Raw genomic sequence first — 12,988 nt, 5'->3', positions numbered from 1 at the left:
TTGGGAGGCCAAAGCAGGTGGATCACCTGAGGTCAGGAGTTCGAGAACAGCCTGACTAACACAGTGAAACCCCGTCTCTACTAAAAATACAAAAATGAGCTGGGCATAGTGGTGGACACCTGTAATCCCAGCTACTTGGGAGGCTGAGGCAGGAGAATTGCTTGAACCTGGGAGACGGAGGTTGCAGTGAGCCGAGATCGCGCCACTACACTCCAGCCTGGGTGACAGAGCGAGACTCCATCTCAAAAAAAAAAAAAAAAAAAAAAAAAAAAAAAGCACGTCCTGGAAACAGGCATCCAGGACAAGAGTGGTCCCTGGTGGGCAAAGCTTCCCTGGCCAGGCAGAGCACTCTAGCATGGGAACTAAATACAGTTTTGAAATCTGAATCACACTTATATCTCTGGAGACTCAGGTGCCATATACTAATAATAGTAACAGTAATGACAGATGATAGTAGTACTTAGAAAGACAATATATGCTAAATTCTCAATAAATAGTAGCTGCTCTGCAGCAATACTTTTATATATACAACTTCTTTTTCTTTTTTGAGACGGGGTCTCATGGTCACTCAGGCTACAGTACAGTGGCATGATATCAGCTCACTGCACCCTCTGCCTCTTCAAGCGATTCTCATGCCTCAGTCACCTGAGTGGCTGGGATGGGACCACAGGAGTGCACCACCATGCCCAGCTAATGGTTTGTATTTTTGATAGAGGCGGGGTTTCACCATGTTGCCCAGGCTGGTCTCGAACTCCTAAGCTCAAGTCATCTGCCTGCCTCTGCCTCCCAAAGTGCTAGGATTACAGGTGTGAGCCACTGGGCACAGCCTACATAGGCAACTTCTAACCATCCCAACAATTTTGCAAAGTTTGTAACACCCCCTTCTTGTAAAACTGAAAATAAAGCTTGGGCAGATTAAGCAACTTCAGCATAGTCATAGTCATAGCCATAGCTAGTAGGTAGCAAAGTTATGATTCCAAGCCAGGTTTGTTTGGGCTCTTTCCACTATACAAACGGCCCCCAACCCCCTCCTCACCAAAGCCACCCACAGCACAGGCTGGTTATAGACACCAGGATAAGAGCAATACCTTCGCATTCACAGCCTCCACCCTTGGCCCGGTTGGCCACTGCTGCTGTGTAGGATCGCGCATCCAGGATCAGCAGCTTCTGGGGGGCTGCTGTGCTCTCCACTCCAGAGCATGCAGTCAGAGAGGAATCTAAACACATAGCAGCAAGGAGCCCCTGAGTCAGCCAGCCACCCAGCCTCTGCTGGCCCTCTGGCACTCCCTCTCAGAAGGCAGAACATGCAACTACAGACCCCTCACACTCCACAGCTTCTGACAAGGCAGGGACCCCAGCACCCCATGTGCGATCATCTTCCCAGACTCTCACTGAGGACTCCCTGGGAGCCAATCAAGCCAAGGAGGGGGCCTGCTCCCTGGGGGGTTAGCATCATCCACACCTTACCAAAGTCTGCATCACACGCCTCGCTGGTATCATTATTCCCGGTGCTGAGGGAGCCCCCAGTGGCCCTTGTCCCCGGGTCCAGGGCACAGGCTTTAGCGATGGACGTGACCAGATACTCATCATCAGCATTGCGCCAGCCCCACCAGCTGATCTCTGGCTGGCTGCAGCGGGCAATGGCAGCCCCATTGCGCAAGTGTCTGACAAAACAGAAGAAACCGTAATGCCCTTGGCATTCGAAGCCTCCAGAGGCCTACCTCAGGGGGTTAGACCAAAGTCTCTAGAGCCAGCAGGGGCTACCCACTCATCCAGGCCATAACAGCAACCAAAAGCCCCAGCATCTCTAGCAGGCTTCACAGTTTACAAAGCACCATCACACATATTTTCTCAAATGGGCTCTGTACGCCCAAAGTGACCTTGACTCATCAAATATGCACAGCAACTGCTCCAGGTACAGACACCCAGCAGGAGAACAAGGCCTGGCTGAGCCAAGAACAGGAACAATTCCAAACTTCAGGGTTACTTCCTGTCTCACTCTATTTTAGCTACAATATTCTAGTGCAGAGATCAGCAAACATTTTCAGTAAAAAGTCAGACAACAAATTTTTGGCCTTGTGGGTCACAACCAGTTTCTGTCATGTATTTCTTCTTTGTTTTTTTAAAAATAGCCCTTTAAAATTGTAAAAATCATTCACAGCTTACAAGCCGTTTTATATAATAGACTATGAGCCAGATTTTGTCTGCAGGCCAGTTTGCCAACTCGTGTACCAATGTTTACACACACACACACACACACACACACACTCTCTCTCTCTCTCTCTCTCTCTCTCTCTCTAAAAAAAGGGGGGGAATGAATAAACTCCCTAACAGCCTTATTCTTAGGAGAAAAAACTAAGATAGTTTTTTGTTTTAAAATTATTTTATACTTCCCCATAGTGTCAATTCCCAGTCAACCAGGTTACCCAAAACCTCCAATACTGACTCTTTCCTTGTTGCGTAAGAAATGGCCTCCCTACTTCCCGGCCCCACTGCCTCACCTATACACAACCACGGGGATCCGCTTCCAGGAGCGGAAGGAAGCCACATTCTCCAGCTCTTTGTCAGTGATCCACACAGGAACCAGCAGCTTCTGGGGGTAACTGGGGCACAATCTGAAAAGAGACCAGGTGGGGGTCACCGCACTGGGTCTAAAACATGTGACGACAGGATCCCTGGGGATGGCCTTGTGGGAAGAGAAACCAGAAGCCTTCCTCCCTCACAGACTAAGAAGCTGTGCCCACCACGCTTTATCCAAACACGGAAGCCGTTTGGTGTGGAAGGAGTTTTGGTCCCCAACCCTCTCACTTGTAGTTGCTGTTGATGTGTGAGACTCTCCAGACGTTCTGCAGGTCAAAGCCCATCCTTGCAAGCTCCGCCTCCTGCCGACAACGTATGTGCTCACCTGCAACAGAGCCCCCATGATGGTTAGCTTCCCAGAGCACCGATGTGCAGGAGTGGAGGAGGGATGAGAACCAAGGGGTAAGAAGCAGCCTCCCAAAGAAAATAGACTGGCCTCACCTGGCTGACATAGGTGAGTGTGCTGGTCCTCCTCAGTCAGCCCCAGGCACCAGGCATGGTAGGCAAAGGCAAAGAGGTCCTCAGGCTTGGCAGGTCTTGCTGTGGCCCGGCTTAGCCGTGAGAGCCACTCTTGGCACTGCTTGAAAGTGGAGAAGTGACACCTGCCAGGCAAGAAGCCACAGGCCTGGGTGAGGCAAAGTGCAGTTGTGCCATGGAGCTATCAGGGTCAAAAACACAGCCACAGGAAGGCTGTGAAGAGAGGCTGCAAAGCAAGAGGTAAAGCAGTGGGGACCCGGGGTGGGGGAATGAGGGACACTGACCAACACCCAACAGAAGTTGTCTCTCGTGATAATTCTCTTCCCAGGAACTCCTGTGTTTGAGGCATACTTATCCTCTCGAATGGGGCCCTACTGTTTCTTGTGTCAAATCTAAATGCTACCACATGGCCCTGAAAGTCTGCACTCCTTGTCCCTACCCTAATGGACCAGTGTTATCTCCCATGACTCCCTAACTCAAACCTTCTGCTTCAGGCGGGAAGTCCTGCTCACATCCTTCCCATCTCCTTGGTTTATCTTCTGCTTGATAATGTCTCCTCTTTGCCTAGCCACATCCTACTGATGCTTTGAAGATAGTTTCGGTCTCACCTCTTCCTTGAAGACTTCCCAGCCTACTCTATTCCAGAAACTCCTTCCTCTCTTGATTCTTAATGTGCTTGGAATATATATATATATATGTATATATATATATATATATATATACACCTTTTTTTTTTTTTTTTTTTTTTGAGAGAGGGTCTTGCTCTTGCTCTGTCACCCAGGCTGGAGTGTAGTGGCGCAATCACAGCTCCCTGCAGCCTTGACCTCCTGAGCTCAGGCAATCCTCCCAACTCAGTCCCCTGAGTAGTTGAGACCATAATTGTGCAATAACTTTTTAAATTCTTCATAGGGACAGGGTCTCTCTATGTTGCCCAGACTGATTCTTGAACTCCTGGGCTCAAGCGATCCTCCTGCCTCAGCCTCCCAAAGTACTGGGATTACAGGTATGTGCCACTGTGCCTGGCCTGCTTGGAGTACTAAGCACCACATTTTCCCATAGCATTGCCACATGTTAGGTCTTCCAGCAGCTAGAGTTTAGCCTCCTTGAGGGAAAGAGCAATGTGAATGTTCCTCTGAATGCCCCACAGACCTGAGCACATGGTAGGCTCTAAAGTGGGTATCCTTTTAATAAACCTTGGAGTCATCCCAGATTCCTCTTTCTTTCATTTCAAATCTGTCAGCAAATCTTGTCATCTCCACCTTCAAAATACACCCAGAATCTGATTGCTTCTCACTGCTTTGGCTGCTACCACCTCAGACAGGCCGCCATGATCTCTCATCTGGGCAACTGCAATAGCTTCCTAACTAGCCTCCCAGTTTTTGCTTTTGCTCTTGCCCCCATTCTTTCATCTAGTCTCAATAGAGCAGCCAGCGTGATTCTGTGAAACATTAATCAGATCACATCACGCCTTTGCTCAAAATCCTCCAGTGGTTTTTCAGTTCCCTCAAAGTAAAAGCCAGTCTTCATGACAAAATGTCTGACACCCCGCTTTGTTCTCAGATCTTGTAACCCACTACTCTCACCCACAGGCACTCTACTCCAACCACACCAGCCTCCCTGCCAGTCTTCCAATATGCAGGCACACACCCACCTCAGGGCCTTTGCACTTGCCATTCTCTCTCTCCGGCACATTCTTCCCCCAAATACCCACATGGCCACTTTCTTCAAGTCTTGACTCAACTGCCACCTTTTTGGTGCAGCTTCTCTGATCACTTTCGTTTTGTTTTTTTGAGACAGGGTCTCACTCTGTCACCCAGGCCAGAGTGCAGTACTGTCATCACAGTTCACTGCAGCCTCAACTTCTCAGGCTCAAGAGGTCCTCCCATCTCAGCCTCTTGAGTAGCTGGGACTTCAGGCACACATCACCACACCTGGCTAATTTTTTATATTTTCAGTAGAGATGGGGTCTCGCCATGTTGCCCAAGCTGATCTTGAACTCCTAAGCTGAAGCAATCTTCCCACGCATCACCACACCTGGCTATTTTTTTCTATTTTTAGTAGAGACAGGGTCTCACTATGTTGCCCAGGCTGATCTTGAACTCCTAAGCTGAAGCGATCTTTCCACCTTGGTCACCCGAAGTGCTGGGATTACAGGCGTGAACCACCGCGCCCAGCCTAATTGTTCTACAATCTTCACCCTCATAGCACTCCATATTCCCTTTCACTGCTTTATTTTTTTTCCTTTACATTTACTATCATTTCACAAATTTTACTTATTACTTACGGTTGGTATCTCTTCATTGGGATGTAAGCTCTCTGAGAAGGGAAAATTTTGTCTATTTGTTCCCTGCTATATCCCCAGGGCTTAAAACAGTCTGGCATTGAGTAGGGTACTCAATACATGTATATCAAACGAATAAATAAATAAACCAACAATAATGGGAATGCTCTGTGCCAGATACTGTCCTCGGTGCTTTCATACACATACACATTATCTCACTTAATCCTTACGATGACTCCATGAACCAAGCATTACCCCCATTTTTTCAGGTCAAGATACTATGGGTCAGTACACTGACCTCCCAACCCAGAACATGGTCTTCACCTTTTCTTCCAACTGGGGAAAGTGAGGCAGGATCTTTCCTCTCTCGCACCAGAGAAACCCTGCAGCACAGAGATCTGGACAAAACGAGGGCCAGGGGACCTGAGTGAGGCCCCGTTGTTCTCACCTCACCACTTTGGAGTCCTTGCAGGAAATGTGCAACTGGAACATATCACGGCTCTCCACACTGTCAATCATCCGGAGGGGGACCTTTAGAGGAAGGGCAAACTGAAGCTCAGACTCCCCACTGGGTATCACTCCTTACCCTCACCCTAGCCTAGGCACTGATGTATCAATAGCAGGAAGGAAACCAACATTTACTGAGGGTCTGTTAAGCACCTGGTAACTGTACGGAGTCCTCTGCATATGTGATCCCAATTAATGATCCCAATAACCCTGCACGGCAGGTGTTTTCAGCCCATATTATTGAGGAGAAAAATCAAGCCTCAGTTAGGTGACTTGACCAAGGTCACCCAGCTGGTCAGTGGCAACACAGGAAAAGAGCCCAGGTTTGTCTGACTCCAAAGCCTGTGTTCTTCCAACAATGCCACTGTGCTCCTTAGAAGGGCCAGTAATAGAATAATGGAAAGAGAGAAGAGGAGAAAGGAGAATGAGCCAGAAACAGAGCTATAGCTAGGAAAATGAGGCAGGAAAACATGAGGTCAGAGAGAAAGAGAAGGGATCCCCAAGTTTTTTTTTTTTTTTGAGATGTAGTCTCACTCTGTCACTCAAGCTGGATAGCAGTGGCACAATTTCGGTTCACTGCAACCTTCACCTCCCGGTTCAAGAGATTCCCGCACCTCAGCCTCCCGGGTAGGTGGGATTACAGGTGCGTACCACCAAGTCCGGCTAATTTTTGTATTGTTAGTAGAAATAGAGTTTCACCATGTTGGCCAGGCTGGTCTCAAACTCCTGACCTCAAGTGAACTGCCCACCTTGGCCTCCCAAAGTGCTGGGATTACAGGTGTGAACCACTGCGCCCGGCCTCCAACTTTTTTAACGACATGATCAAGGAGAGCTTTGGAACAATCCCACCTTGTTCCACCAGGCTAGAACCTCATAGGGATTCTAGCTTAGGGGTAGAAGAACAATACAGAAACTCACGTTGATGACAGAGTCCTTGAATTTGATATGCAGCCGGTAGTTAGAGATGGCAATGAGGGCATCGGCTGCCCGGCCCAGGAACTCTACTCCCTCACCCTGCAGCACTGTGAAGGGGACCTGTCAAGGGGCAGAGAAACCTTCAGTCCAAAGTGAGTGACCACCTTATCTTCCTCTACAGCCCCTGATCTGTGGGATCCCCTCTGGAAAAGGCGGACCAAGGCCGGAGAGGAGAGTTCTCTCCACAGTAACAGCACCAGGCAACAGCCGTACAGGAAAGCTCCCTTTCCTTCCCCGGGCTCAAAGGCTCCAGGATACACAGACAAACCCTCCTCCTCCAGAGACCAGGGAACAGGAAGCCAGAGCTCTGGTACCAGATCCCCTTGAGGATTTTTGGGAGAAGGGAGGGTGTTTTTTAACTAAGCAGGGAGCCACATCTACCCTGGCCCCCAAATCCTCCTTACCTGAAGATTCTCCTCCTCCTTCACTAGTTCCTTGGGGGGGAACAGATCCTTGGCTTGGATGTACTCCAGGCTGGGGGGCCCCTCCTCACCCTGTAGGAAGGCCACAGTCCTAAGTCACCAAGCTCCACTTAGCCCATCAGGCTCATTCTGCTTCCCTCCCCACCAAGAAATCCACAGATAACCACAAACACACCTCTAAAGGTTCTGGTCACCAGAGAAGGGAAAAGAGATCTGACTTGGCTGGACACAGGGAAGGGTGAAATGGAGAGAGTATCAGCCTATTAAGCCTAAGGAAAGAGTGAGGCCCCAGGAGGAATTGGGAATCTGTACTCTTCAAAGAGAGACTGTCCTACAGAACCAACATTTCAAAAATGGAGGAGAGAAAACTAAGGAAAAGAAAGACTATTTTCCTTAGACTCGTGTAAGGGTAAGGCAGGAGTGGGGATGGGAAAGTGCTGTCCTGAGGAAAAGGAGCCAGGTGTGGCAGCTAGTTTTAGAGAGGAGGGAAATCAGGCGCCTACAGCCACTGAAGCTTCAATCTGGTGGGTGAAGGAGACAAAGAGGAGTGGGTGGGGGGATTCAGTCCCACGCCTCTAGAGGGCCTTCACCGATGCTTTCAAAAGGAAGTCGTGTTTGGGAGCTGGGCTTATCTTCTTGTTAGACCCACACTGCTGACAAGCCCCCATTACCTGCCAAGTAACCTGCCCTGCCTGCTAATCAGAGGGGAATTCCTGAGGAATACCCACAGCAAACAGAAGGAACTCCCCTCCCAACCACCAGGGAGGGGACCTGAGGGGATCCACGCGCCTGGGAGGAGCCAGGAGACCCAAGGACAGCCAGGAGAGAGAGAGAGGAGGCCTGGCAGACACCCACGGGGAAGGTGGGGGGGACAGCTGAGAGGACAGATGGGGGAAGCTGGGAAGGAGCATCAGCCAGAGCGGGAGGAGGGGAGGACCGGGAATGATGCAGAGGTACGGAACCCTGCAGAGACAGGGAAGATGGAAAAGAGAGGCTGTCTGGGGGACAGTCAAGGAGAAAAGGCTGGCATGTCAGGTGAGGGATGGAGTGGTGGAAGAGGGAAGGGACTGGAGCCCCGAGCCAGCTCACAGACATCCTGTGCTCCCCGACCAGCTCCCTAACATCCCATTCAGCCTACTGGCCACATCCCACATCTCCAAGCAAGGATTCAGCGGGTGGGACCAAGATGGAGAGGCGGAGGTAAAGAGATGTACCCCTGCAGGGCGGGGCCTAGAGATCTGCAGTCAAGGGCAGCGGCTGCGGGGCCAGGATGGACCACAGAATTTCCATTCCTGGCCTTCGACCATCTCCGGCACCCAAAGATAGAAGCAAGTCCAAGAAATAAACGGGTTAACCCACCTTCCCCGCCCCAAACGTTCGGAGCCGGGCCAGGGGCCTCGGGAAGGGGGATGGGCTGAAATCGAAGGCTGACCCAGGGCGGGGCTGCGGGTGCCTCCTAGGCCCCCAAAGGCAGGGTGGGCACTTACGAAGCAGCTAAGCATGGAGCAGGAGACGCGGGCGGTCAGGCTCATGGTCGCGGGCGGTCTGGGCGAGCGTACATGTCCCCGGAGCCGCTGCGCTGCCCGCCAGCCCCGAGCGCCGGCCGCATCCCGGCTGCGGGGCTCGCCAGGTGCAGCCGCGGCGGCCAAGAGGGTAGGGCGCTGGTGGCGGGGCCTCCGTGCGGCTCCCGCGCGCCTCTCCCCTCCTCTCCACAATGGAGCGGGCCCAGCTCCGCCCTCCCGCACGAGCGCAGAAGGGAGGGGAGCCAGGCGCGAGGAGAGCCCGGGACCGCGGCGGGAAGGCGGAGGCAGGGGCGGGGCGGCTCCGCGGGCCCCGCCCACAAGTCCAGCCTCCTCCCTCCCCGCTGACCCTGGGCCTCGTAGGAGGGCGTACCCTACTCCAGGGACCTTTAGGAGCTTTCAGGAACATGGGCTACGCGACCGCCCACATCTTCTCATTTCCCTTCTTCCCAGGTGAGCCACCCCGTGCCCTCTTACAAAACCATCCCCACGCCCTCCCCTCCTAAGCTCCCCCGACGCCTGCTCCGGATCCCAAGGTGGAGCTCACCTGCCCGCTACCCATTTGCTTCCTCCTTTCCCTCCAAAACCACTACCCACCATGCCCCAGCCCATCAGGGTCCTTCAATCCTGTGACTTCGTTAAACCCTTCTTTCCCCTTAGAATGGTGCCAGGTTAGTCATTCCACGCTCCTGGAAAGGGAAATGAGCTTTTTATCCAACACCCCTACCCAACCCTAGTCCTTCAGCTCCATCTCTCCCTTGTTTCACATTCTGATCTCTGCGTAATAAAGTCCTTCTTGGAGGAGAAGGGATTTCTCAGTCTAGGAAACAGAAGAGCTAGAAGTATGGACCACAGAAGGTATACAAAAAAATGAAACTTGAAACCCAGGAGCAGCGGAGTAGAGAGTTGGGTAGAGGGCCAAGGGGAGCAGGAATAAGGGGCTCAAAATGTCACCAAGAGTCACAGAGGGAGCTGACTGGAACCCCAAACTTCCTGCACCTGGTAACTTTCAGACACCAGGGCTTTTGTCTTGTATGGGGGAGAAGGGAGTAATAAAAGAAAACCTGACATTTTATTAAGCACCTACAATGAATTCGCTAGTTTCTAACATTATCTCACTAAAACCTTTCAACCCCCAAGAAGTAAACCTTATCTTGTCTTACTGGTGAGACTCTAGCTTAGAGAGAAAGTATGTAATTTACCTAAGTGGTGGTGCTAGGATTTGAAATTAGATGAAGCTGACTCTGAAGCCCATGCTCTTTTCAGGGTAGCCCAGAAGAGAAAAAGAGGAGCTATCTGTCGGTGGGGGCCAAACCCAGCAGGCTTTCTGAGAAGAGACTGAACCCATAGTGCACACACCAAATCCACATGTCTATGGAAGGAAGGGAGGGAAGGAGAAAATCCTCTCATCTACTGAATTCTTTAACCTGCCCCTAAGCACAAGGGACACCTAAAAGAAACTGAAGAGATACCACCAGGTTAAGGGCCTGGTCTGGGCCAGGGCCTGCAGCTCTCTAGGCCTTTCCCATCTCACTGCCTCCTCCTAGCTCTCAGGAGTTAAGGGCTTCCCTGGACTTGGGGTGAGAGAAGGGCCGTTACAGTTAATGGAAAATTAATAGGATCATTGTAAACCACCTCTGGTGATATTCTGGGCACCCTGGAAGATGCTATCCTGCTAGATATTCAGTCAGCTGTCATCTGTAGTGGCTTAACGGCAGCACCCTGGAACTGGAGAAGCCCCACAGTTTTGGTGGAGTCACTCCTGATATAGCATCCACAGTATTCAAAGGACCCACCAGAAGTCCAAGGATCTTGAGATAAAGAAGGCCTGGCTTTTCAGACCAGAACACAGAGATTCTACTGGGCACCCAAGAAAAGCAAGAAGAGGGCTGTTATGAAGGGTTAATAGAGCCAGTGGTGGGTAGGGAGTATGAGGAAAGTATGGGGCATAGCACATGCAGAAAATGATTTCTAGAAGCTTCCAGTCCTAGTGCTGTATTCTGGCTGATGTTGTGTAATCTAAAGAAACCCTAATTTATCTCCAGGGCAGATGAACCTGTTTAGGAGCTGAACAGGGTAGCCTGGAGCTCAAGGTCTAGGAGAGGTGGGGCAGCTTCGCAGAGAAAGACACAAGGATTACAGAAAACACAATGGCCTGAGGAAAGACAGGGTACTCACCATTCTACCGTGGCAAGGGTCCTGGCTGCCTGCTTCTCACTGTAAGGAGACAGGGAACATAAAAGTAAAGGGCCCCATTAACACTACCATAGAATCAACAAATGCCACACATCTACCCCTGACCTTCTCTACAACTCTTATTCTTCTCCCTCGCAGAGACTCCAGTCTCTCCACAAGTCACCATGCCAGAGAGAGGCAATGGGAGCTACATGGGGAGAAAGCAACAAGTGATCCTGCAGGGCATGAAGTCAGCCACGAAGTTCTGGAGCAGGAATGAGTGTCATCCAAGATTATTCGGCAGAATTCAGGAGTCCTGATTCCCAGACGCAGAGGGAGAACACTTCTTTGTGGGGGAGCAGAACTGCCAACTCTGAAGAGACACAGGCTGCCCAACTGGGGCTCATTTTGGGCCCTGAATCTTTGGGTCAAGTGGCAGTAGCGGAAGGAGCATGAGTCCACAGGAATGTTTTGCCAGTTTCTGAGTCTGGGAGTAGTACCCACCTGACCTGTTTACTGGGGGCAGAGTCCAGAGTGGGACAAGAGGGAGGGGACCACAACCTGTGATCAGAGGGCAGCAGGGCTGCACAGGTCCTGCTGAGTATATTTGACACCAAGTGGGGTGGAGGTTATGGAGAGGAGGCCACACAACAGGGACAGAATCAGGCCAATCCAGGCCTTGGAGTCAGCAGCTGTCCAATGAGTCCAAGTAACAGGGATTTCAGGATGGGGCCTCCTAGGCTCACTTAGCGAGCCAGGCCCAGGTTTCACTGACACTTTCCTTCATGCCTGCTATCCTCGGGCAGTGCAGCAGAGCCCTACGGGAGGCTGCGGGGATAAAAGCCTCCATCTGTGGTCCTGCCCACCTCCCTGTTCACAGTATCCTCTTCCCTAGGCCATTCTCCCTCATGGGGAAACCCGCAAGAGACAAGCCAGAGGTGCTGCCTCACCGCCCACTGGCAGCAGCCCCAGGGAACGAAGGGAGGGAAGGAGGGACAAGGATCAGGCCTGGGAGGCCCAGGGTTTTCAGACCTAGGGGATCTGGTCCCGGAGGGCGGGCCAGGTTGGCAGGGGAGCCCAGGTGCCCAGGTTCTAGGGGCGGAGCCTAAAGACTGGGAGGCGGAGCCCCAAATGACAGAAGGCGGGACTCAGGAAAGCCGGTGGGGACCAGGGCGGGGCCGGGCAGGACGCGGTCGTTGCGGTTCCCAGGCTCGCAGTGCAGGGGGCACGGTGACTCACCCAGGCGGTGTCCGCCCGACCCTCTGAGGCCGCGCTCTTGCCACTTCCGTCTCCCGCAGCTGCTGAGGCCGCGCAGTCCCGACCCCACCACGGTGCCCCTCTTCTGAACCAATCATATCCCTAGCCTGTACCCGCCCTGGCCAATGGCCACGCCAAGTCCCGCCCTGCCCCCATCACGCAGCCGCCGCCCTCACTCTCGACCCCACTCATTGGTCGACTCGGGCAAACGCCCTCCCAGCCTTTAGCCAATCGGATACCGGAAGACAAGACTATACCTGGAGGAAGGAGGCGCGGCGCCGGAGAGGAGACGCGACCAATGGGAAATCACAGCGCGTCCTTGCGGCAGCCAGTAGGAGAGCAGTAAAGAGGGGGCTGCTGGCTACTGCTCTGGGGACCGGAAGTGGAGGCGGCTCGTCGCCTACTGGTAGCGCAATTAGAGGCGGGCATTGTAGGGTACAAGCCTTAAGCCACTTCCGGTGATGCCCCGCCCTGGAGGTACTTCTCAAACGGATCCCCAGTGGCACCTCAGTTTATCCATTCCCGTTTTGGTTTCGCAGCTGTCATCCGGTCCCAACGCCAGAATAGGAGAAAAACCTGCAGGCTAGGAGAGAAGGGAGGGCTTGGTCGTCTCCGACTGGCAGCGCTGGGATTTCCCAGCCTTCGTGTGTCTTGATGGGTTCCTCCAACACTCACTTTGTACGGATAAACGACCCTGCCGTTCTTCACGACCTGCATTGTGCTGCCAGTCCTGAGTGAAGAACTCTCATCCCAGAGATGGGAAACCTGGATCTGAGACTGCCAGCTAGCTGCGG

At 52.2% G+C, this 12,988-nt stretch overlaps 1 protein-coding gene across 3 annotated transcripts in view; it reads right to left on the bottom strand.

The window, feature by feature from the left end:
- The window catches only part of MTMR4 (myotubularin related protein 4), a 28,501-nt gene extending 16,241 nt beyond the window's left edge, over positions 1-12,260 (bottom strand). Inside the window, exons 1-10 of one of the 3 annotated variants that reach the window (XM_050764653.1) lie at positions 12,177-12,260; positions 10,941-10,979; positions 7,225-7,314; positions 6,764-6,880; positions 5,787-5,869; positions 3,022-3,182; positions 2,809-2,905; positions 2,502-2,615; positions 1,468-1,664; positions 1,089-1,217 (exon numbers count right to left, since the gene is read on the bottom strand). In XM_050764653.1, coding sequence (XP_050620610.1) covers positions 1,089-1,217; positions 1,468-1,664; positions 2,502-2,615; positions 2,809-2,905; positions 3,022-3,182; positions 5,787-5,869; positions 6,764-6,880; positions 7,225-7,314; positions 10,941-10,943 — 991 coding nt within the window. In that variant the 5' untranslated portion in view covers positions 10,944-10,979; positions 12,177-12,260. Of the gene's footprint in view, positions 1-1,088; positions 1,218-1,467; positions 1,665-2,501; positions 2,616-2,808; positions 2,906-3,021; positions 3,183-5,786; positions 5,870-6,763; positions 6,881-7,224; positions 7,315-8,729; positions 9,006-10,940; positions 10,980-11,063; positions 11,158-12,176 lie in introns of those variants that run through there. The other 2 variants (XM_050764654.1, XM_050764652.1) reach the window with 2 other exon arrangements.
- Positions 12,261-12,988: the final 728 nt, after the last annotated feature.

This window comes from Macaca thibetana, chromosome 16 (assembly GCF_024542745.1).
Source record: "Macaca thibetana thibetana isolate TM-01 chromosome 16, ASM2454274v1, whole genome shotgun sequence".
NCBI classification, from domain to species: domain Eukaryota; kingdom Metazoa; phylum Chordata; class Mammalia; order Primates; family Cercopithecidae; genus Macaca; species Macaca thibetana.
Note: the sequence above shows the minus strand (reverse complement) of the source record. Positions and strands in the feature narration are given on the sequence as shown.